Source organism: Cherax quadricarinatus, chromosome 78 (genome assembly GCF_038502225.1).
Source record: "Cherax quadricarinatus isolate ZL_2023a chromosome 78, ASM3850222v1, whole genome shotgun sequence".
Lineage (NCBI taxonomy): Eukaryota > Metazoa > Arthropoda > Malacostraca > Decapoda > Parastacidae > Cherax > Cherax quadricarinatus.
The window spans coordinates 5,621,067-5,647,620 of record NC_091369.1 but is presented as its reverse complement, the minus strand read 5'-3'; the positions used below and the strand labels follow the sequence as shown (position 1 = coordinate 5,647,620).

The following is a 26,554-nucleotide window of genomic DNA, read 5'->3' as shown; positions in this document are numbered from 1 at the left end:
GTTTATATAGTGTGTATGGTGGATATATATATAGTGTGTATGGTGGTTTATATAGTGTGTATGGAGGTTTATATGTGTATAAAGGTCTATATAGTCTGTTTAAAAGTTTATATAGTGTGCATAAAGGTTATATAGTGTGTATGGAGGTTTATATACTGTGTATTGAAGTTTATATTGTGTGTATGGAGATTTATATAGTGTGTATGGAGGTTTATATATGTATAAAGGCCTATATAGTCTGTTTAAAGGTTTACATAGTGTGTATAAAGATTATATAGTGTGTATGGAGGTTTATATAATATGTATGTTGGTTTATATAGTGTGTATGTTGGTTTATATAGTGTGAGAGATGAGAGAGGAGGTGGAGAACCCTGGCGGCGGTGGGAGCAACTAGCGCCGAGGAGCTAGCACCACCACGCTGACCTCACACACTAGTTTTGTGGCTTTAGTGACCTCTTTAAGTGACCTCCAAGTGACCTGGCCCGCCCTGACGGCCTGACACACACCTGACAGTGATGGAGAGGCACGCTGAGGCCACTGCTGCCTCCACCAGTCATGTACAAGTGGGTGGTGCAGGCAGCCAGGCGCCCACCAAACATCAAGTCTCTGATGAAAATGAGGAATGTAACCGCTCTAAATTAACATTAACCGAGGCTCTGATTAGCGATATTAACCTGCCGAGTGACCTCAGGATTAACAGGAGTGAAGGCAGCTGTGAGAATGGTGAGGTGGTGATGAATGGGGTGGTGGAAGACGGGAACCCCATACTAACTTCCCCACTCCTCTGTCGTAACCAAGGGGGGTCCAGCCCCCACCCACCACCCCATGCTAACCATGACAAGAGTGACGATGAGGCCAACTTTGAGGTTTCTGAGCTCATAAATGAAATATTACATCAGTCTTCTTATCTGGAAGAGGGCGCCTTGAATGGGTTGGAGTTTGTCGGGTCTTTACCCCAGAGTTTGCAAGATGGGGAAGTTGAGGTTGCCATCACCGGCACGAGCCGCGTCCTTCCGCTCTACCTCGATCGCGTCGAGGGCAGGAGTTCATCCCCCGATTCAGACTCTAATATGAGAACGGCCAGTGAAGGGTCGTCGACGCCTACTAGCCAGCTGTCTGTCCCCTCCGCCCACTCATCGGATCATCAGCACGACAGCACCCTAGAAAGCATGGCAGTGACAAACCAAACTGATAGTGCTCACTCTGAGTCAAATTCAGAGAACGCACTACAAGACGATTCGAGTGCTTCTAGTGAGAGCAAGTCCAAAGACCCAGAGGTTATTGTAGATGTATTGAGCGTAAGCGAATGCTTGAGCTCTTTGACCGTAGAGAACACTCCGGAAGTTTTAAGAAATTTGAGCATTTCTGATGTTGGTCTTTTAGACGATATTGCATTGCAAAACACGAAAGAAAACGGTGGTCTAAGTGTTAGTGAAATTTTAGACGACAGTGAATCTAAAAGTGTAAATAGTCGTTCCGAGATAAAGTCAGAGGAGGAAGAGAGTGATAGCAAGAGTGAGGACAATTTACTCACTGTGGAACCTATAAATACTACGTTAGCAGAAAATAATCATTTGCAGTTGGTAGATGTCATGAATGAAGTTCCTACTCTAGAGACCATGGTAAATGATAGTTGTGACGTAACTGAAGTTCTCAGTTCCTCACCTGCAGGTGATATAACTGACGTAGAGAGCGAGGAAAAAGTTCCAGAGAGAGATGGCAGTGTTTGCGAAACTACCTTAGCCCTGGAGACCTTGTCATTGCATAGTGTGAATTTTGAAAATTCACCAGAAAGTAGTCTGATAGCACTATCAAATTTGACCGTCAACAGTATCAGTGATCCGTGCAAACAAGAGGAAAAGTTGGACAGCAAAACTGAACCTGATAATTCAAGTCCATGTCATGAGGATTCTAAAGCTGTTAGAAGTACTTGTGGAGCAGAGACCATTGAGGAGGACCTGCAGACTGTGCCAGACAAGGACATGGACAGAAATGCCCGAGCTAATAACGATTGTCTGTGTAAAAGGTGGGTAAGTCGCTCTGGAGTACCAAACCTTTGTTTAATACTTACAGTAACTGGTGACTTGTAACTGCTATGCTGTACTGTATATTTCTTATAAAGTACAATATGCTTATAATAAGACAGTGTCAGTGAACATTCAGTGTCAATAGCTAAATCTTTAGAATACTGACACAAAAAGGGATTTATAGTCTAGCATATTTCAGTGTGATCATAATGTTTGTCATAGTATCTCTATTAAGGCAGCATTTTGACGTAATATACATGCTTGGTTATTACAATAAATACAATTTTTTATTTCTTTATGCAGTACAAATAATGTAGGTTACATGTAATAAAACACTGGGAGGAACATATGTAATTATTCACAGATCAGCTTAAGTGATTTTAGTACTGTAAACAGTAGTGTTCGGTTATCAGCAAATAGCAGTGAATACCATTGTATAGATTGTGTATAAATAATAAATTAATAAAAAAAAAACAGATTTTCTACAGTTCTCAGGTGATTCTATTTACTTATAAATTAAGACACTGTGAATCCCAGATTTTAAGTGTTCCAAGATTAACAAAAACTGTAAAAGCACTATAAGCATAGGATTTTATTTGTAAAATTCCTTTTGTGCAGATTATTTAGTATAATGATGTGTGAGAAAGCTTAAACAAATACTGTACAGTATATATATAAACTAAGCAGTAGAAACTAATTTATGGCCTTAATTTGTACTGAATGCAGATCTCACTGATGTCTCAACATTCCCTATCAGTCAGGAAAATCTAACAATAGTTTGCTACTGGTAAATGTCAGAGAGTTCTGACACCCTTGTACTGTATAGTAAAATTTTTAATTATGTTCTTTATCCTTCACAATGTTTATATTTATACTGTATGCATTTGAGAGCAGCTTAGGTAAACCTAAAGGTGGTTCTTGGTGCACCTTTTAATTTTGTGCTATATTAGGGTTTGTAAGTCCTTAAATTACTTGTTTTATCAGCTGTGCTCTTTATCTGGAGTTTACCTGGAGAGAGTTCCGGGGGCCAACGCCCCCATGGCTTGGTCTGTGACCAGGCCTCCTGGTGATAGTTAATCTATTGCCAGGGATCTAAATATTTTCAAAGCCTTTGCCCCTCATGGGAGGTTCCTTGATGCTGGTGAGGGGTTCTTGATGCAATGAATTAAGCTTATCCTTTCCTTCCTCGGATCAAACCTTATTGACTCCCTTTACCTCAGAAACTGTATATCCACTAAGGGTTTAGCATTTCCCCTCTAAATATAATAATGTTTCTTTACCAATCATCATTTTTTTATTGGCTTTTCTGTGGCCTCCAATATACTTATTATTCATTTAACATTCTTAATAGTGCACCTATTTTTAACAGATTAAACCACTTCTATACTGACACTTCACTTATAACAAACTGAAGTTTGTATTTTGCACCTTCTCTTATACTATATCTGAATTTTCTTTCTCTTCACCTCCCAGCCTTTGAGGATCGTAAAGTAAAGCAAACTTATTGATATACTTCAGAAAAACTTTTTCTTGAATTTTGAACCTTTATCAGTATTGTAGGCAATGGATACATTTGAAATTTATCCTGCGATTCTCACATTTTTATGTTTTTTTTTTTCATCACACCGGCCGATTCCCACCAAGGCAGGGTGGCCCGAAAAAGAAAAACTTTCACCATCATTCACTCCATCACTGTCTTGCCAGAAGGGTGCTTTACACTACAGTTTTTAAACTGCAACATTAACACCCCTCCTTCAGAGTGCAGGCACTGTACTTCCCATCTCCAGGACTCAAGTCCGGCCTGCCGGTTTCCCTGAATCCCTTCATAAATGTTACTTTGCTCACACACCAACAGCACGTCAAGTATTAAAAACCATTTGTCTCCATTCACTCCTATCAAACACGCTCAAGCATGCCTGCTGGAAGTCCAAGCCCCTCGCACACAAAACCTCCTTTACCCCCTCCCTCCAACCCTTCCTAGGCCGACCCCTACCCCGCCTTCCTTCCACTACAGACTGATACACTCTTGAAGTCATTCTGTTTCGCTCCATTCTCTCTACATGTCCGAACCACCTCAACAACCCTTCCTCAGCCCTCTGGACAACAGTTTTGGTAATCCCGCACCTCCTCCTAACTTCCAAACTACGAATTCTCTGCATTATATTCACACCACACATTGCCCTCAGACATGACATCTCCACTGTAATTGACGAAATTGCCTGCAAAAATGTAGGTTGGGCTAGGTTGCTATGATAAGTTTGGTGCTAAATTAAAAATTTGTGTACCAGGTTATCTGTTAGTGGTTCTGGGGATTGTTTTCCCATGGCTCAGTCTCAGACCAGGCCTCCTAGGTTGAAAAGGAAATATTACAGGATTAAGAGCTGTTAAGAAGCTCATAGGAAAAGTAAAGGTATGTAAGCAGTTTGTAAGATTTACCTATCATCTTTAGTTTTTATGAGACTGAAAGGAAAGTTCAACAGTCCTGCCAGTTGTCTAGTTCACCCTTATTTGATAGATATTTCAGCCTCATTGGACGTGGATAGTTGCTGTCTCCCAACATATTACCTTGTTAATTCACAAACCCATGTCTGAATGTTATTTTTTATTTTTTTTATTATCACACTGGCCGATTCCCACCAAGGCAGGGTGGCCCGAAAAAGAAAAACTTTCACCATCATTCACTCCATCACTGTCTTGCCAGAAGGGTGCTTTACACTACAGGTAGTAGGTTGGTAGACAGCAACCACCCAGGGAAGTACTACCGTCCTGCCAGATGACTGTGAAACAGAAACCTGTAACTGTTTTGCATGATGGTAGGATTGCTGGTTTCTTTTTCTGTCTCATAAACACGCTAGATAACAGGGATATCTTGCTACTCCTACTAACACTTTGGTCACACTTCACAGACACGCACATGCATATATATATACATACATCTAGGTTTTTCTCCTTTTTCTAAATAGTTCTTGTTCTTCTTTATTTCTTCTATTGTCCATGGGGAAGTGGAAAAGAATCTTTCCTCCGTAAGCCATGCGTGTCGTATGAGGCGACTAAAATGCCGGGAGCAATGGGCTAGTAACCCCTTCTCCTGTAGACACTTACTAAAAAAGAGAAGAAGATGTCTGAATGTATAAGGTAAAAATAGTGTATTTTTAGAACAGTTTAGCTTGGTTGTCTATACTGCACTGTGTATAATGTGTTAGCAACATCTCTAGCTTATTTAGCAGTACAGAGATTGTATTCTTTTATTCATTAACATTCACTAGCAATGGACACACTCATACAGCTTCCTTGCATGTTCAAAATACGTATACAAATGTTCAAATCATTCGCTCAACATTCTCACGCCATGTCCACTCAGAGTTGATTTAACATTACTGTATCTTGATCATCGTCATAGGTTCTTACTTTACCTTTTTCTTCTGCCTTCCAGCACCACTAGCAGCCCTTTAGTATTTTGTGGCCAATGTGCTCCAGTAATGAGGCAGTGGAAGGGATATCTCATCAATGTTGGGTGATTTATTTGACTGAAGATTCATGGCAGTCTTGTGGTGTCTGCAGTGCACAAAATTAGAATTTTTTGTACAGTAAACCCAACAGACTAATGGGGCAGGACACAGGTGGCTGGTAATGGTGATTGTGGCGGATAGAGAAGCTTGTCTTGCTATGATTGTAAAAATAAAGGATTATTCTGAAACCAACTGAATTTGTTTTCAAATTGACTCTGTAAATTTCATCCCATATTTCTGAAGACTGTTAAATCAAAGGCCATTAAATTGGGGGTTTATTTTTCAGTCGGCCTCAACTGTCTTGTTAAAGCAGTGCTGTTCTGTAAATTAGTCATTTCAGTATATAAAATGAGTTATATTTTTAATCAAAGGGGACAAAAGAGAGTGCAAAAATTATAGGGGGATAAGTCTGTTGAGTATACCTGGTAAAGTGTATGGTAGAGTTATTATTGAAAGAATTAAGAGTAAGACGGAGAATAGGATAGCAGATGAACAAGGAGGCTTTAGGAAAGGTAGGGGGTGTGTGGACCAGGTGTTTACAGTGAAACATATAAGTGAACAGTATTTAGATAAGGCTAAAGAGGTCTTTGTGGCATTTATGGATTTGGAAAAGGCGTATGACAGGGTGGATAGGGGGGCAATGTGGCAGATGTTGCAGGTGTATGGTGTAGGAGGTAGGTTACTGAAAGCAGTGAAGAGTTTTTACGAGGATAGTGAGGCTCAAGTTAGAGTATGTAGGAAAGAGGGAAATTATTTCCCAGTAAAAGTAGGCCTTAGCCAAGGATGTGTGATGTCACCGTGGTTGTTTAATAGATGGGGTTGTAAGAGAAGTAAATGCGAGGGTCTTGGCAAGAGGCGTGGAGTTAAAAGATAAAGAATCACACATAAAGTGGGAGTTGTCACAGTTGCTCTTTGCTGATGACACTGTGCTCTTGGGAGATTCTGAAGAGAAGCTGCAGAGATTGGTGGATGAATTTGGTAGGGTGTGCAAAAGAAGAAAATTAAAAGTGAATACAGGAAAGAGTAAGGTAATGAGGATAACAAAAAGATTAGGTGATGAAAGATTGGATATCAGATTGGAGGGAGAGAGTATGGAGGAGGTGAATGTATTCAGATATTTGGGAGTGGACGTGTCAGCGGATGGGTCTATGAAAGATGAGGTGAATCATAGAATTGATGAGGGGAAAAGGGTGAGTGGTGCACTTAGGAGTCTGTGGAGACAAAGAACTTTGTCCTTGGAGGCAAAGAGGGGAATGTATGAGAGTATAGTTTTACCAACGCTCTTATATGTGTGTGAAGCATGGGTGATGAATGTTGCAGCGAGGAGAAGGCTGGAGGCAGTGGAGATGTCATGTCTGAGGGCAATGTGTGGTGTGAATATAATGCAGAGAATTCGTAGTTTGGAAGTTAGGAGGAGGTGCGGGATTACCAAAACTGTTGTCCAGAGGGCTGAGGAAGGGTTGTTGAGGTGGTTCGGACATGTAGAGAGAATGGAGCGAAACAGAGTGACTTCAAGAGTGTATCAGTCTGTAGTGGAATGAAGGCGGGGTAGGGGTCGGCCTAGGAAAGGTTGGAGGGAGGGGATAAAGGAGGTTTTGTGTGCGAGGGGCTTGGACTTCCAGCAGGCATGCATGAGCGTGTTTGATAGGAGTGAATGGAGACAAATGGTTTTTAATACTTGACGTGCTGTTGGAGTGTGAGCAAAGTAACATTTATGAAGGGGTTCAGGGAAACCGGCAGGCCGGACTTGAGTCATGGAGATGGGAAGTACAGTGCCTGCACTCTGAAGGAGGGGTGTTAATGTTGCAGTTTAAAAACTGTAGTGTAAAGCACCCTTCTGGCAAGACAGTGATGGAGTGAATGATGGTGAAAGTTTTTCTTTTTTGGGCCACCCTGCCTTGGTGGGAATCGGCCAGTGTGATGATAAAAAAAAATAATATTTTTAATGCATTGAAAAAGTATCTGCACAGGCTTTTACTTGGTGTAATGGCCTTCTATGCAACAGATATCAGATAAAATGGACAACAACAACAAAAAAAATCTGACTGTACAAAGGAATGGCAAGTCTTGCTATATGGGAGTGCCCAGTAAAATTATGAATTATGACTGTTTTCTTAGAAGATTGTTTTTATATTGGGCTAGAGAATCTTTTTATGAAATTCATTATGCACCACCAACTTAATATTGTAACATTTGCAGTTTCCTACTAGGGAAGGGTGACCCAGAGAAGAAAATGGATTCACCACCTGCTTCCTAGTTGTCTTTCCAGAAGGACATGCTATATATATAGTACAGTATATCAAATTTAATGAACTACAATGTCCTCACTGACTTGCAAAATGCAGACATTGTGATTCCCACCTTCAAAACTCAAGTCGGCTAACCTAGCCAGAACGTTGTGTAGCTTTAAAAATAGGTTGGATAAATACATGAGTGGATGTGGGTGGGTGTGAGTTAGACCTGATAGCTTGTGCTACCAGGTCGGTTGCCGTGTTCCTCCCTTAAGTCAATGTGACCTGACCTGACTAGGTTGGGTGCATTGGCTTAAGCCGGTAGGAGACTTGGACCTGCCTCGCATGGGCCAGTAGGCCTTCTGCAGTGTTCCTTCGTTCTTATGTTCTTATGTTCTTATGTTTTTCTTGGATATGACTATCCTCACACTCAAACAGCATGTCAGATCCCAAACACTGCCCCTCTCCACTCTTGAACATGTTCACACATGCCTACTAGGTGTTCAAGTTCATGTCTCAGTTTTGTACCTCCTTCACACCGTCTTTCCTTCAATATACCCCCTATACCTAGCCACTGTAGATTTAGGCACCCTCCTAATCGACCTCTCTTCCTTCTCTCAACATGAGCAAAATGTATATTCAAGAAAAAAATACACCTTTCATCCACCCAAGATATATACATCCTCTTAATTGAGCTTTCTTGCTCTGTTCTTTTGTCAGGACTGAACTATAGTATATACTGTGTACAGTATATGCAGTACTGTATATGAAAAATGCACATATATTTATTAATGTACGGTTCTGTGCATGTATGCAGCAAGGTATAATTTGTATTGTACACGAATGATATACAGTACTGACAAGATAAAAATTAGACATGTGTAACATCTGGGTATCTTTATTGTAGACGTTTCACTATCCAGTAGCTTTTTTTTTTTTTTTTTTTTTTTTTTAACACATCGGCTGATACCCACCAAGGCAGGGTGGCCCGAAAAAGAAAAAAAACTCATCACCATTCAGTCCATCACTCCATCAGTATAAATTCAAGGGCATAATTGGAAGACAGTAGAACTATATGCAAAAGCCTTCGACAAGTGTGACCATGGCGTAATAGCGCACAAAATGCGTGCTAAAGGAATAACAGGAAAAGTTGGTAGATGGATCTATAATTTCCTTACAAACAGAACACAAAGAGTAGTAGTCAACAGAGTAAAGTCCGAGGCGGCTACGGTGAAAAGCTCTGTTCCACAAGGCACAGTACTCGCTCCCATCTTGTTTCTCATCCTCATATCTGACATAGACAAGGATGTCAGCCACAGCATCGTGTCTTCCTTTGCAGATGACACCCGAATCTGAATGACAGTGTCTTCCGTTGCAGATACTGCAAGGCTCCAGGCGGACATCAACCAAATCTTTCAATGGGCTGCAGAAAACAATATGAAGTTCAACGATGAGAAGTTTCAATTACTCTGATATGGTAAACATGAGGAAATTAAAACTTCATCAGAGAACAAAACAAATTCCGGCCACAAAATAGAGCGAAAAACCAACGTCAAAGACCTGGGAGTGATCATGTCAGAGGATCTCACCTTCAAGGACCATAACATTGTATCAATCGCAGCTGCTAGAAAAATGACAGGATGGATAATGAGAACCTTCAAAACTAGGGATGCCAAGCCCATGATGACACTCCTCAGGTCGATTGTTCTATCTAGGCTGGAATATTGCTGCACACTAACAACACATTTCAAGGCAGGTGAAATTGCTGACCTAGAAAATGTACAGAGAACCTTCACGGCACACATAACGGAGATAAAACACTTCAATTACTGGGAGCACTTGAAGTTCCTAAACCTGTATTCCCTGGAATGCAGGCGGGAGAGATACATGATTATATACACCTGGAAAATCCTAGAGGGACTAGCACTGAACTTGCACACGAAAATCACTCGCAACGAAAGCAAAAGACTTGGCAGACGATGCAACATCCCCCCAGTGAAAAGCAGGGGTGTCACTAGCACGTTAAGAGACAATGCAATAAGTGTCAGGGGCCTGAGACTGTTCAACTGCCTCCCAGCATACATAAGGGGGATTACCAATAGACCTCTGGCAGTCTTCAAGCTGGCACTGGACAAGCACCTAAAGTTGGTACCTGACCAGTCGGGCTGTGGCTCGTACGTTGGATTGCATGCAGCCAGCAGTAACAGCCTGGTTGATCAGGCTCTGATCCACCAGGAGGCCTGGTCACAGACCGGGCCGCGGGGGTGTTAACCCCCAGAACTCTCTCCAGGTAAACTCCAGGTAATAAGTCCCTCAGCTTTGAGCACTATGGTACTTTTCAACTCCAAGGCTGAGGGATTGATTACCTCATCTTTTGTATATAGTTCTGCTGTTTTCTAATTATGTGCTTGAATTTATATTGGTAAAGCCACTGGATGGCAAAATGTCTGGAATAAAGATACCCAGATGATACATGTCTAATTTACATAATTTGTATTAAAAGCCTCCTGCAGTGCTGCTCTTGTGTTCTTGTTATGAGGTATGGAGAGACATATGGATTTCTATATAGCTGAAAATTAGGGGTAGGAAAATGTTAAATTTTTATCAGTTTTGAAATTATGCAAGTATTCTTGCTAAATTATTAATTAAGGACTTATATTTTATTATGATTCAGTTGTAAATTGACAGGAAATCTGTAGTTATTTTGTGAATTATATCAGAATGCAAGCTGTTGAAGAGGGTGGAGGTGTGATGGTGGGAGTGTGGGCTGAGCTGCGATCATCTTTGCGCCAGCTTCATCGTTCTATGATCCCCCAGTCCACTCAGGGGTCTGCTCATCGATCAAGACCCTCTCTGAACCGCATCAAGGCCTTAGCTAACATGTAATATATTTCACTTTTAGTTGTAAATTACAGTTTGAGGAATACAAGTATTCCATTTAAAAGTTGATATTTATAAAGACAGTTAAAATTAATTTTTTTATATAGAATACCTCATGATTGTATAGTATCAAAAGGAGATTCTTGGACCATATACAGTGGACCCCCGGTTAACGATATTTTTTCGATCCAGAAGTATGTTCAGGTGCCAGTACTGACCGAATTTGTTCCCATAAGGAATATTGTGAAGTAGATCAGTCCATTTCAGACCCTCAAACATACACGTACAAACGCACTTACATAAATACACTTAAATAATTGGTCGCATTGGGAGATGATCGTTAAGCGGGGGTCCACTGTACTGTACTGTGTAACATTGCTGGTTTGTTTGCAATTGTTTTATTACAATTTCATGAGACATTACTCTTTTTCTTACTTTAACCCACATTGGTATTGCTGTCATATAATACTGTAATTGGAAAACTTATAAACCCTTTCATTGTCTGTGCTGTAGTACTACACCATGAGCTCAGCTCACTCATATAAGCTGTGAGCAGTAAATTTGGGCCTAGATATGAGAAAATGGGTCTATGCGGTATGTGCACCATATCACCATATAACAAAATCCTGAGGCACACAGTGCATAATGAGAAAAAACTGCAACTGTGTTTTTGGTTTAAAATTTCGACATTGCAGTATATTTTTTGTATGTTTTTTTGGTTGTATTTTTGGTTTCTTAGTCTCACTTGATAAAATGGAAGTTACGTTACAGACAAAGAGATGATTTTGATTGGTTTCAGGACTGAAAATAAGTTGAAATTGAGCTCAAAGTAGCAGAAATTTTTTATTTTTGCTGATATTCAAAAGTACACAGATCATGTCACCCATCCAATACACGTTCAACTGATGGGTTTGATGTGAGTTCACGAATGCGCTGATATTATTTATACAATTATTACAATATTACATGACAGTAAATCTTTGTTTTTTGTGTGAATAAAAATTCAAAATGGAATTCATGTGTAAAGCCTGTGAACATAACTAATGAACAGAGGAAATGTTGTTTTAGTGCCGGGACACCTGCATTGTTTATTCTGGACTATTTTGAAATTGGAATATTTTAAAATTTGTGTGAAATTGGCCAAATTCTAAATTTCTGATCACTTTATTGGGTAGTTGAAATAGTTGATTGGGTGGTTTCTTGTGCTCAGTCGATAAAATGGAAGACATACTAGCAAAATAGCTAAGAATTTGGTCAGTTGGAACAATGTAATTGGCCTAAAATAGGACTTAAAATGGACAAAATTGATGATGGGTAAATGCCGCTGACACAGCAAAATTCGCGAGTGTAATTTTGTCAGTTTTCTATTAAATTTCGTACTTTTAGTTTTATTACTTTTGGAAAAGGATTCTTTATCATTTCATAAGAAATGTTTTTTTTTTTGGGGGGGGGAGGGCAGGAATTCTTGGACATTTGAGAGCAATTCTCAGATCAGGGCTCTGGACAATGAAAGGGTTAAACATTCACTATCTATAGTAAAACTAATTTTTCTTTCTTGTAAAAAAAAAAAAAGCCTTAAGTTGTATCAAAAAACTCAACCCTAACACCTGTTTTTACATAGTCTAATTATATCAAATAGCACAGAAAAACTTTCATGAAGTATTTTAAAATCTAAATAAATTCATTCCACCTATTCATTTCATTTTTTAATTAGGGTATTTCTGTGACAGATATTAACAGCAGGTTATGGTCACACAATTTTGCTAACCTGAAGATCAGTTATTTTTATATTTAGTATGTTAATGTTCATTCCAGTTTTCTTAAGAACTTTTTTCTTTTAACTGTCTACCTGTTTGTCTTTTTTCCTTGTGTACATATAGATGTAATACCTATATTTTAATACTCTGTAATAATAAGGCTTGATTATTTTTTACCACTTTCTCATGCTATTGTTAGGTTGAGATACCATATAACCCCTGCCACTTTGCAATCTTTCAAAAGTTGTGTTGAAGTAGTTCTTATCTTTCAATTTTGTTAGTGCTGTAGTTGTAATTACTGTAATCATGCATTCATCATACTGAATGCATACACTAGTAGTTTATAATATTAGTGTGTACAGGCATTTATTGAAGTAATTTTGACAGTTATAAGGCACAACAAATGGATCATTTCATTTTTTCATCTTATTTTTGGTCTGCTGAAAATTTTATGTAAATGGCTAGAAATAATTAATTTGTCAGGCTTGTGACCCACGATGCCCATCAGCTGTACATGCGCATCAGTCACCTGGCTCACGAACTGTGTATTGAGTTGAAGGTGAGACTCCTGGCAATCATTCACGACAACCCTACACCAGAAGAGGCTACTACCTTCATTCAGGGTAACTATTTTAAATAGGCAAAATATAAAAATAAAAATCTAAAAAAATTCTGAACTTAATATTGGGACTGCACATTCAGAATTCAAAATGAAAACTTTTTTCATGAGTTTTTCCTGTGCAGTATGTTTTGCCAGTAGGTCTTCAAATAATCTCTGTGCACTGTATAGCCTTTCTAGAGAGTATTATTTGCCTTATGGGTTATGGGATCCTTCACCATTATCTGGTTGCAGGGGTTGAGTCACAGCTCCTGTGTGTGTTTTTTGTTTGTTTGGAAACACAAATAACCCGCACATAAAAGAGAGAAGCTTACGACGACGTTTCGGTCCGATTTGGACCATTGACAAAGTCACAGTGTGACTTTGTCAATGGTCCAAGTCGGACCGAAACGTCGTTGTAAGCTTCTCTCTTTTATGTGCGGGTTATTTGTGTATCGTTCCAGTCACGGTATTGTGCCTTTTTTGTTATTTGTTTGGAAATTATAGACCTTTGAAGCATATATGAAGATGAACCTAGCTAATTTATTAAACAAAAATCTTGTACAGTGGACCCCCGGTTTACGATATTATTTCATTCCAGAAGTATGTTCAGGTGCCAGTACTGAACGAATTTGTTCCCATAAGGAATATTGTGAATTAGATTAGTCCATTTCAGACCTCCAAACATACACGTACAAACGCACTTACATAAATACACTTGCATAATTGGTCGCATTGGGAACTGATCGTAAAGCGGGGGTCCACTGTATAATTATTTGATATTTTACAGTACAGTACTTCAACATTACAAGAGTAGAAACACAAACATTTATTCTCTGTTTTTAACATCTTGTGTTAGCATGTTGTCCATACAGTTATGATCCAATAAATAATTTTTAGATGTAATTTTCAAATGAAGATTTTTAAAATATTTATTAGATAATTTTTGGGCAAAAAATTTCTTTGCTTGAGACGTTATGATTGTAACAAATGTAACTGTAATTATCATGAAGTATCAAGCTGTTGATTTTGAAAAACAAAATTGTGCAAAAATCACATTCCAGATTTAATAAATGCTCTTCTTAGAAGTTTTAAATATTACTATAGATTTACATTGTTCATGAAATAATAATCTGAAGTGATTTCTTAGATGCTAAATATTCACTTCTCATTAAAGGGAGTCTGTTAATAGAATACTGTATATAAAACTTCATTAATTATAAATTATTTCAATTAACCATACAGAAATGTGTGCCAGATTTTCTACTATTTTATATTGTAAAAGTTTACATTTGATAGAATTATTCTCTCTCAAGTTCAGTACTGTAGCTGTTAATTTTTTGATAAAAGAATAAATTTAAATTTATTGAAAGGGCCATATGCCAACTGGTTAGACACTTAAAGATAAAGATTTTATTTCTTTGCAAGGTTGCAGTGTGTATTTACAATTTTGATTAGCTAAGTATGAAGAAAGCCACCATCATGCTGGGGCATTTCAGGCAGACTTATCCTAATACATAATAACTACCTAAGTCTTGACTGAAATTCTTTTTACCAGTATTATTTTGTTGCTTTTAACTGTAAATTTAAAAACAACAAAATAGCTTTTTTTCCTATAATCAATAAATTCATAGTAGAAACTTCAAACAGGTATAGATTTTCTGACCAACATGATGTATATTGAACGGATATCAGAGGTGAGGCCCAGCCTACAGTATATGCATTTTACACCGACAGTGCTGGCGTGCCTCCCAGTGATGACGTTTTCAAAGCTGATTACTTATAATATCTATTTTTTCATATAACATTATAGTAAATACTTTTATAAATGTAATTAATAGGTCTGTAATGTCTTAGATATATTATATTTGAACTTCCTTAGGCGTGTGTGATTCATACCAGTGGGTAATGGGTGTGTGTGAAGCACTCCATCCTGCGCTGGAGCGCTTAGACTCTGAACACCTCAACCGCTTCAAACTCAACTGGGTGACAGTCAACATGCACATCTTTCATTCAACCATTCTCACTGACCCTGATGTACAAGACTATGCGCAGATATGCAAGCAGAAGGTGAGAAGTTGTTATTGTGTATAGTCAAAACATTAATGGCAAAAATATCGTGACTTCTTGGCTAATAGGGCAAGAAAAACCAAGATTGATTGGTCAGAATAACAAAATTGTTCCTATTTTTTTTTCTACTTTTTTTTTCACTGATTAATTTCAGGTTCACAAATTTTTCAGTTATCCTTTCACTGAAATATTTACATGTCATAGTCGTAACCACAATAAATCTGTCACACTTTTTTGTATATCAGGAAGCAAAATTCATTTAGGGGACATGCAATTTTAACTTACATTTTTATAAATCAGAGAAAATGGCTCATTAATTACTAGGGGTGACTAAAGTGAAAAGGTTAGATGTTTACTTACTGCCACATTTTACATTGTTAAATTTAAAAGCGGAATGATTGGTGTACTCATGTATTTGGATTTTGTTTTTCAGTATTATGGATTTAGTCTTCATTTTTGCTTGCTGGTTTAGTACTACTTTGTTGGTTAAATGTATAATGTGCATCATTGTAGAATGAAAGATGCTAGTTAATAAATGTGAGAATATAACTATGAGTAGCATGTTCATCATCAGCTTGGTAATGCTTTTTGAAGATGAAAGGAAAAGATTTTTTTCTTTGTAGCTTACAGATGTTTGTATTCCATATTTTTTTTTAAATTTTTTTGATCAGTTAAATGGCTCGACTGGAGGTGATGATGTCATTGGTTGCCTGGCCTCACTGCACCGCACACTGGGTGTAGCAGAAGCAGTGTGGGTGCGTGCTGATGTTCTCTTACAAGATTATACCGTGGAACGTGCTGCTGTCAGCACACGTCGTAGACAGCTCCTTGCTGATTGGGAGCAGTTCAAGGCACAGCAGCGTACTCAACATCATCAAGAACTTGCCATGAAAAATGGGATTCAGAATGCTGCTGTGACATCGGTAGCAGGTAAAGATGGTATTGTAACTTTGCAAAAATAATCTTATCAAAATATTAATTTTTGTTTTTTTTCACTCATTTTCCACAAGTGAAGGAGAGAGAGCTGAGCTTCTATACTAACTTTGCCTTATGTGCAACGTCATTGCTGCTTGCAGATATATAACAATTTCCACCAGTTTGTGAGCTCAGAATTCTCAAAGCAACTAACTTTTGGTATACATGTTTAAAAGATGGTGTGGTGGTAGAATATTCGAAAGCCTCAAGGAAAAATCACAATATTTTTTGCTCAGAACTATTTGATTTACTACTGTATGTACCATATGTATGACATAGATCTATATTATGGAGAGAATTGAAAGCTTAGAAATTAAAAGGCTGTGTGGGGTCACTAAGGGCATAATTTCGAAGGCTGAGGCAGTTTGGGCATGTAGAAAGAATAGAAGGATAGGATGATGATGATAAATATAGATTGGTAAGTAGGAAGGATAGTTGTCCCAGGAATGGTTGGAGGGAGAGGTAAAGGAGACTCTTTGAATTATAGAACTTGAGCATCTGGCACGATTGTGTGAGAGTGTTCGATGGGAGTGAGTGGAAACAAGTGGTTTTTAATGGATGCCCTGTTGGGGTGTGAACAAGGTAACATTTATGAAGGGATTTGGGGAAACTGGGGAAAGGGCAGTGCCTGCACCAGAAAGAGGGAGGTTGCAGTTGGAGGGTTTTCTGAATTTTGATGTCAGCACTCTTCTGGCAAGTTAGTAATTGAATGGATAATGGTGAATGAGTTTCCTTTTTCTTGGGGGGGGGGGGTACCCTGCCCTGGTGGGAAACATCTGTTGAGGTTAAAGAAAGAAAAAGGAATCTTAGGTATGCTTTGTAAACTGCATGGCAAATGTATATCACAAATATGGAATTAGAGTTAGAAATGGAACATATTTCCTGTGATATTGAATTCTCATAGAGGGAAACTTCTATATGTAATTATAAAATGTTCAGCATAACATTCTCTTACAGAGGAGAGTGCAGCGCAGTGCCCATGTGATGACTGTGCAGTTGGCAGAGGCAAAATGAATGACTCTCAGCCCTCCTCTACAAGCTCTAGAATTCCTCTTTCATCCAGTACAGACATTCGCCCACCCTCGAGTTGTGAATGTCATTTCTGTAATGCATCATTGGCAGCTGCAGTAAGTTATCAGTAATATATATTCAGCAAAACAGTTTCTTTAAAATAACTAACAGTGAAAAGCCCTGGGTACTGGGATTATTTCTCTCTTCACCCCATTAATGAATTAGTTAGCTACCAAAGCTTTGGCTTGGAAATACTGTAGTCATGAGATTTTTGTTTCTACTATTTATTTTTTTTTCTGTAGATGAGTTCTGATGAACCACTAGGAATACTAGCTAAAATACTTCTTCCATTATTATTGGACTTCCCTATCACTTTTACCTTATTATGCTTTCTGTTGTTTCAGTGTTCTTTGTGTGAGTGTGTGTGTGTGTGTGTGTGTGTGTGTGTGTGTGTGTGTGTGTGTGTGTGTGTGTGTGTGAGTGTGTGAGTGTGTGAGTGTGTGAGTGTGTGAGTGTGTGTGTGTGTGTGTGTGAGTGTGTGAGTGTGTGTGTGTGTGTGTGTGTGTGTGTGTGTGTGTGTGTGTGTGTGTGTGTGTGTGTGTGTGTGTGTGAGTGTGTGAGTGTGTGTGTGTGTGTGTGTGGGTGTGGGTGTGGGTGTGAGTGTGAATAGCTAATCTTGAACCTAACTCTCCAAATATGAGCATCACTCCAGCTGGTGATGGGTTTTCAAACAATAGGTGGGCCTGTACCTATAATCAGGGTCTGTGTCAGATATATAGTTCCCCCAGACTGGAAGCAGGAAATAGCAATTCATTACATTTGGCACTGGTTATATATTGGTTAAAGGGGAGAATTCCTTTCCAGATGGTGGTTGCTTTGATGAGGGTCATGATTCTCAAGCTACCAGAGACTTTCCTCTTGACTATCCAGTTTTCAGGGAGAAAGATGTACTATAATGTGTTGTTCACCATAAATGAGTATGTACTTCCCCCCTTTAAAGGACATAATTTTCTAGTGTATCCATTGCTTTCCTTCAACCTTCCACATCTGCATTGGGTATACCTTCTGAACAGACAACTGGCATGGACAAAACCTTCATGGGTAAGAACAAGAATATTGATTCTTACATGGCTTGAAATCATTACCTCATTCACATGGATGAACAAGGGAAATTTCTTCTCGCCCAGGTCACAGTGAGCTTAATGGAAGTTTGGGCTTTTCCTTCCTTTGTCATTTATCACAATAGATTCAAATCTTTTCTAGAGTTGACAACTGTTAATGAGAGAGAGGTGAAATGTTTTTGCCTCGTGAACCTTCCTTCTCTTAAGTTCTTCAGTGTTATTTCCTCGTCGCTTGTTATCTTTGCAGGTGCCATTCTTGGGGTATTGCCAGTTTCTAGGTTGGCTACACAGTCTTTTGGCAATTGCTTCCTTTCAACTTGATCATGAGGATGCATAGACTCTTATGTTCTTTTCTGTATTCCATAATGCAAAAAGTTTCCATCAAGAGCTGCTCATCTTCCTTCAAGGGCATCATGAAGATCAATTTTTCAGCCAGTATTCTTGCAATGAAATAGAACTATTTGTTGTGAGCATGTATGGATTATTACTTACTCACCAGTTCAACATGACCCTGTAGTTGAGGGCACATGACAAGGTTTCATTATTTCATGACTTGCATAGTTACTCTGCAACAGGTCGTGTTCAATAATATATTGTGACTGGGCTCAGCAACAGCTAGTAACATAATGCAAGCATGCATTCAAGGAATTACTGCATTACTTTCATGCTTTGCTTATTGAGGAGGCACTTAACTGTACCTAGGACATTAGTTCATAATAATACTTTATTTATTAAAAAGAAATCAAGTGAACAAGTAATCTCTGAAAAATATTTGATAATGGATTATGGTTAAGAAAAGTTACTTTGCAACTGTATTAAAACATGATTTAAATTAATCCCTCTACTAATAAACTAGTGAACAGGTAAACTATACATTTTTAAATGCCCTGCTTTTTTTTTTCTGGACATTGACTTTTTCAAGTAATTCCTAAAGATCTTTTTTTTTCCTGACCAACTCCATCATAGGATTAATAGTATTATGATATATCCTGTAGTTTTTTTCCTCGAGGGAAGTTCCTTGATGTCGGTGAAGCGCTTTTGATCCAAAAATTGGAACTGCCTTCCTCTTCCTTGGATTAAATTGGATTACCTCCCATTCCCCCAAGTGCTTTATGACCCCAATGGGTTTAGTGCTCCCTATGAGTATAGTATCCAGAAGGCTAATGGTTGTGCAGTATTAAGTACGTATTTAAAATTTGTTTTTAGAATCATTTCCAAGTCTTATGTGAAAATTATAAACAAACCAGTTGGCAGGCAGGTAGGTAAGAGAAATTCTAAATATTTAGAGAAAAGGATGATGAGTAACATTGTTATGTGATCGTCACTCCACTGAGTTTGTAATGTTGCGTCTCAGTATCCTGGCATTTGTTCCTGATTCCTTTATTTGGAGAACTTAAGCCAGGGATCTATAAAATTACTTTCAAGACTTGAGTCTTGATAGAGTGAGCCATTACTGTACTTCACAACTCTGCTAGTACACATTTAGGCACTTAACATATTTGAGTTAGTCCACACAATTATTTTTTCTTAACCTGCTATTAATTAGGTCTTTTTTTTTATATCCAAATATCCTACAGATTTGTTCAATTTTTTTCTCTGCTAGCTTAATACTTTTAAGGAGTGGGGGCAGGGTGCCTTGATGTAGTTGAAGGGTTCTTGATTCAAGGAATTGGAGCTGTCCTCTTCCTTAGATTAAATTTAACTTAATAAAAATGGAATTGTTGGACTTTGCACAATTGCTGGAGAATACCTTTTCTGATCGGCTTTCACTGTGAGGTATGCCAGTTTTATTCTATAAATTAGCTGTTATGTTTTATTTCCCCCTGTATAATCCTTATAATAATAATAATAATCTGCTGAGTTAACCACTCCATAATAATAATAATAATAATAATAATAATCTACTGAGTTATGGTCCATCATAACTATCTCACTATCCTTGCACATACAGTGCCTCAGATTTTCTGATGGTAAGAGATTTGTTCTGGCACAAGACATGAATACTGTTGTGGTGCTTAACTGATGTCATGATTGAAATATTTTATCTTCAAATTCATTTATTAATTGAGCACATAAATAATGATAAATGAGGTAACCCTGCTGTATGGGCCAAAGGTTCACAGTTAAAATGATATACAAAAATATCCCTTGTTGATGAAAGTATTTTGTTTTTGGGGATTTTTTCTTTTTGGGTCACCCTGCCTTGGGAGACGGCTGACTTGTTAAAAAAAAAAAAAACTTGATACAAAGAATGTGCATGAAACATTTTTATTTTTATTGAGAAAGGATGTTGAAAATGCTAGATTGTGTCATTAATTAGGAACAGTTTACTCTTAGTTTTATTTTTGGTCAATGGGAGGACTTTTTTTTTTTAGTAAATCAGATAAAGAAATCTGATTAGAGTTTAAGGTGTGAAGCAAGTAAAAATGGAATAGATGTTATACCAAGGTTAAGCATTTTTTAGTTTGCGAAAGGGCCTAATTTTCAAACGTTTAATTTGATATTAGATGTAGAAGTTGTTAATTATTAGAGTAGATCTTATGATCAGTACTTAACTCTTTTACCTGGCTAGTAGCAATTGTAAGGATTTTATGATGTTTATCTTGTGTAACTAAGGATAGCAATTAGGCAGAGGATCGGCTAATCCCAGATTATAGAGTAAGCACTTGGTTTGGATATACATATAAGTAATGTCTACAGTTAAGCTAGAAGACTACTGTTTGAAACTGACATTTGCATTGTTTAAATGAACAGGGAGAGTACTATGATACTGGGATAAAAAATTTATGACTACTAAAACTGTAGAATTGAGAAAGCAATAGAAAAGAATTACTGAAGTAGAATTGTGGGTAGGAACAATTTAATAGTTTTCATTACATTGTAGGAGGATGGTGTAACTCAGTTGAATATTGGTTCAGTTGCCTTTAAAGTATGATAATGGTATGTTTGATAAGGTTTGATGTTCATTTAGATTAAAAAGTGGATACTGGAAAGAATTATGGAATTGTGACAAAGATTAAATTACTACTATTCCATTACCAGAAACATTTAAACTAAAAATATTGTGAGACAAACTAAACGACATTTTGGTTCATCCTAAACATTCAGTATCAAGTATGGAGTAAGGGAGAGAAGGTGAAGGAAGGGAGAAAGCCAGAAATCAGATGAGGGCATTGGAAGGATAGGGGCAGCCTGTATGATGTCAGGTTATGAATGATCTAAAGAATAAGGCATTTGACAGTGTATTGGGAGAAGAAAGTCTCTACAGAAACAATGTGGGTCAGGAAGGATTGGAATGCTGATAATTGTTGTAAGAAAATAATGGTAAAGAACAAAGGCACAATACTGTGGCTGGAACAATACGCAGATAACTCACACATAGGAGAGAGAAGCTTACAACAACGTATCAGGCCAATTTGGACCATTTACAAAGTCACGAGTCGTAAGCTCCTCTCTCCTACGTTCGGGTTATTTGTGTAAAATAACAGTACATGGCTTACCGTGTGTAGGTGCAGTAATGGGTTTGGGATGTGCTGTGTTGTGTAGAACTAGGTGACTTGATTGATAGGTTGAGTAGGCTTAATATACCTAATATATGAAGAGAACAAATGTGGAGTACAGCTGCAGCATATATGAATTTTTGAAGATGCTTCAAACTAATATTTGGACAGGTTTTTTACTTACCCAAGTAGTTGTTTGTTTAGAGTTACAATATGTAGGTATTTAGGCATCTAGGTAAGGAAGTACAGTATTGATGTTAGAAATTACTTTTGCAGACAACAGAAGAGCCTGTACTGCCACCATCCTCTGGGAGCTCTCTGCCCCCACTGGCCCAGCCACAGCTCTCACTATACCCTCACATTCATAACACCCCCCCAGGAAGTGACATAGTAGGTGTGGGCCAGTCAAGAGAAGAGCTGGGACCTATTCCTCCTGCACCCACCACAAAGCCGCCCATCACAACAAACCCTTACGTGGTGTGATTTGTTTATTGATTCTTGTTTTAGCGTTATCTAACAGTTTTGCTGCTGCTTTTTATTTTTTGCATGGGAATATGAATGTACAGAGAAGTTTAAATTGGACCTGATCATGCATTATAAGTAGGTATAAGTAAACTTCTTTTCTCTGAGATGTGCTGAGTCAGTAGGTAGATAGGTAGTCCAATTAGGACCTTATACCCAGCAACCTTCCCCTCTGCTTACTGATAAGGTTATAGAGAAGACTGCTATTAACTGTAACTACATGCTTTTCTTGGCACCATTTGTTATATTTCCATATAAGTTTATTAATATTTCTTTCTCCCTTTTTTCTGCTTTATTTAGTTTGCATAGCACAAAAGTGAATTAATGGAATCATTAGAATGTCCATGCACAAAGGCCTCACGGTGTGGTCACCTCGTCTACTTTTATTATTGCATAAAATTTATATCTCAATCAGTTTGATATGTCTTGACCCTCTAAGTATTAAGGCAGCATATGTAGGACTTAACATACAAGATATTAGCCACAGATAAGCTTAATCTCCCATTTGAGATATCTTTTTTGACACACTTGAGTTTTCTTGAAACCTTTTTAAGGATGACATCTACCTTATATTTGCTGGCAACAAATCCTAAATTCTAGAAAAATGTGATTGTTGCATTTTTATTTCTCAGACTTTCCTGCATACTTGTTAAAATAAGCTCACTAAACATGAATGGTAACTTATTAATTCCATTCTTTCACTGGGGAGTGAGGTCTGTTGAGGAAAGGTCCTTACCTGAATGGCACTGACTAATTAATCATGTCAGTCAAAATCCCTGTTAAGTACCAGCTATCTCTCACCAAGTATAACTTAATGGACTGACCCTTCTCTCTACCAGGCTGTCTAAGGTATGCATAGATATACTGGGTATACTTTCCAGTGTGTAGACTGATGTATCCTGATGAGGCCTGCTGGAGATGCCAGACCCTTCCACTAGCCCCATGATGCAAACTGATAAAAAATACCTATGTACTATGGAATTGTGCAATATCCTAACACTGTTAAGGTACTTCACTGGCTTACCTGAAGAGATTTAGGGTACAGAGGCTTAATATGTAGTTGGGTTGTCTGAGGTACTTTCTCTTGTATCCATGGATATAGAAATTCCTTATTCCTGTGCCTTCCAAAGGATTTCTAACTACACCTGATTACTTGATCCACTGAGTCTACGTGATAGAACTTAGGGTCCCATAACTATGCCAGAATACGTAATGGCTTGTCTTATTCTACATGGGAACATAATCAGTAGGTATGGATCTTAGAGTGTGACTCTCTCGAGATTCAGAACCTCTGGCCTACTGGCACCAATGCTACCAAGTTGTAGGCCTAGAGATACAACAGTGACTGTACTTATGCTATGTACTAACCAAATTTAACTGTCTAGCTTAACTGTCTAAGCTACAACCTTAGACTAGGTGCTTGGTTACTAATAGTTTACAACTAATCAGCTTACTATCAAGTCTAAAACAGTTTCCATCCAACAAGCCTTCATTGTAACTGGGGGAACCTGAGGCATTTTCCTTCCCTCATTTGTAACAATTTCCCATGTCTAGGATGGAAGAACACTTGTTTTCCATGTGGTCTTGCATATACTGTTAATATTTATTTTGATAATTTCAGAATAACACTTAAAATATATGAGAGCTAAATCACAGTATCAAAGACTTGGATTCAGTATCATCAAGCCAATAGCACTTGGCCTTTAAATCTGAAATGAGCAAAGATGAGAGTTACCACCTGCTGTCCATTTGTGACTGGATTTTCAAGGATGACCTGACTTCCATATGTTCTGGTAAAATTACCACTGACCTGGGCACAAATTTCCTTGTTGAAATTGTATTGTCTTTCAAGCAAATTGATGTTTTGGAACTGGTACAAGATTTTATTCAGTATTTTGCATCTTAATATATTTATCCGATTTCAACATTAGTTTGTAATTATCAAAATCTATATTAATAAGACCATTATGCTCATTGCTAAAAAGAAAGAAAAAGTCACATCTTATGTGTTTGTACTAATTCAGTTTGTGATTGCCATTTCGGAATGACTTAAACTTGCACCACCTATTAAATAATTCTAAGGTTTGTTTAAAAATTGGGAAGAAGTGTTTCCTAGTTAGCTTTAAGAACTGATTATTGGGGGGGTCTTGTTTATTATGAATAAACCACTGTAGAGTCCAGTACTTGTATCTGGTTTTTAATTTTTTTTTTTTAATCCTTTCAGGGTTGAGACTTCTGATCCTGAACTTGGTCTCAGGGTAAAAAAATTAAAAAAAAAAAAAAAAAAATATTTTTTCTTATGAAATGATAGAGAATCTTTACCCAGTGGTAATGACACCAAAAGTATGAAATTTGATTGAAAATATACGAAATTACGCTCTCATGAAGTTAGCGATATCAGAGATATTCAGGCATCGGCGATTTTGCCCACTTTCTGCCCTATTTTTGGCCAATTCCATTGTTCCGTTCGACAAAAACCTTAGCTGTTTTGCTATAACTCCATTTGTTCTGTCAGTTGAATACAATAAACCGCTCATTTACTGATTTCAACTACCCAATAAAGTGGTCAGAAATTGGCAGTTTGGCCAATTTCAGACAAATTTCAAAAGATACCAATTTCAAAATAGGGTCCAAAATAAACAAGACAGATATTCCTTGAACTGAAATAACATTTTCTCTGTTCATTAGTCACATCTGCAGGCCCCTCTTATATTACTCTTGCTTTCCATTTGGAATTTTTATTCTCACAAAAAAAAAGATTTACTGTTATGCACAGTACTGCATTATTGTAAAAATGGTATAAATAATATCAGCACACTTGTGAAAGAATATTAGACTCGCCAGTTGACTTGCATTGGACATGTGGCGTGATTTGTTTACTCTTGAATACTGGCAAAAATCGAACATTTCCCCTACTTTGAGCTTAATTTCAAGGTACTTTTCATCATGAAACCAGTCAAAATCATCTCTGTTTCTCTAATATATCTTCCATTCTATCAAATGAGACCAAGAAAATGAGAATAAAACCATAAATACGTACTACACGAAAATACACTACAAAGTCAGTGTTTTAAACCAAAAACACAGTCGGAGTTTTATTTTTCTCATTATGCACTTTGTGATGCAGGATTTTTTTTATACTGCACACACACTGACCATGCAGACCTATTCTTTCATATGTAGGCCTACCAGCTTTCTTCTGCTTTATTTGAAGGTGCTAGAATTTTGGCGTATATGTACGGCACCGACCCTGGCTATCAAGCAGTACATGTATGGCACCAACACTGAAAGAGTTAATACTCTCGTAGCCACAGCCTCTGACCAGACTTTTCTGATAACTGCTTGATCAGCCACTCTGTTATTACTTGCTGCCCACAGGCCCATATAAGCACAGCCTGGCTCATCAGGTACCTCCTGCTAAAACTAGTCTAGTTTCAAGATAGATAACATAGAATTTAACCCTTAAATTGTGTTAAATGTACTAGTAGGCAGCAGACCAAACTGACTCTCATACTTATATGGCATTCTTTGCACCTTCAAATATGCAACCTGACAGTATTTTTGGCCTCGGTTCCACTGTTCTTGTCCTCTTCAGTCTCTTAACATCTTTGAAAAAAAAATCTCAGACTGGGCAGGTCCATGTAGTGCATCATGGATCACTCTTGCTTATAGCATATGTAAACAGTGAATCCAGGACCCATTGTTCCATTACCAAGTTCCCTACCAGCAAACAGGGTGTGGATCTGCCTGGAAGATGATTTATTCATTGCAGATATATTACAGTTTCATGATATTAACAGTGAAATTCAGCCCAAAAAACAGTATGTAACTTTAAGCTAGGATAACTCAGTATAGTCAACAATGACTTGTTTGAAGTTTTGATAAAGATTACACCTTAAAACTTTTGTAATATAAGATTTCCTTATAAATATATATTTTGCAGTGGTCTTGAAGGTTCACATATGTTATATACACAGAAATTAGTTTTTTTTTTTTTTTTTTTTTTTTTTTCCAAAATGTTGGTCATCTCCCACTGAGGTGGGGTGATATTCCCTCAAGTGAGGTTTATCTAACCCAGGATATTCCATCAAGGAAGGTTTATCTAAATTAGGATATTTCCTCAGGGGAGGTTCCTTGATGCTGGCTCCTCAAGTGAGGTTCCTCTTGATCCAAAAAAGTGAATTTTTTCCTACCCTTTCTTGAACTGATCCTGATCATTACCATTTCCCAGGCACTGTATGACCCTTAAAAATAGTGTTTCCTGTTAAATGTAATAATTATCTCCAAACTTTGAAATCTCTTATGCATGTAATTTGGAGCTTGGAGACAAAAAGATTTGGGGGTCACCAAAAG

At 37.8% G+C, this 26,554-nt stretch overlaps 1 protein-coding gene across 3 annotated transcripts in view; it reads left to right on the top strand.

Annotated features, from left to right (window-relative positions):
- Window positions 1–376: 376 nt before the first annotated feature.
- The window catches only part of LOC128701588 (uncharacterized), a 42,864-nt gene continuing 16,686 nt past the window's right edge, over window positions 377–26,554 (top strand). For 2 of the 3 annotated variants that reach the window (XM_053795367.2, XM_053795368.2), the window contains exons 1-7: window positions 377–2,026; window positions 10,488–10,649; window positions 12,888–13,027; window positions 14,885–15,072; window positions 15,744–16,002; window positions 17,005–17,174; window positions 21,956–22,156. In XM_053795367.2, the coding sequence (XP_053651342.2) occupies window positions 516–2,026; window positions 10,488–10,649; window positions 12,888–13,027; window positions 14,885–15,072; window positions 15,744–16,002; window positions 17,005–17,174; window positions 21,956–22,156 (2,631 nt within the window). In that variant the 5' untranslated portion in view covers window positions 377–515. The remainder of the gene's footprint in view (window positions 2,027–10,487; window positions 10,650–12,887; window positions 13,028–14,884; window positions 15,073–15,743; window positions 16,003–17,004; window positions 17,175–21,955; window positions 22,157–26,554) is intronic. The other variant, XM_053795369.2, reaches the window with a different exon arrangement.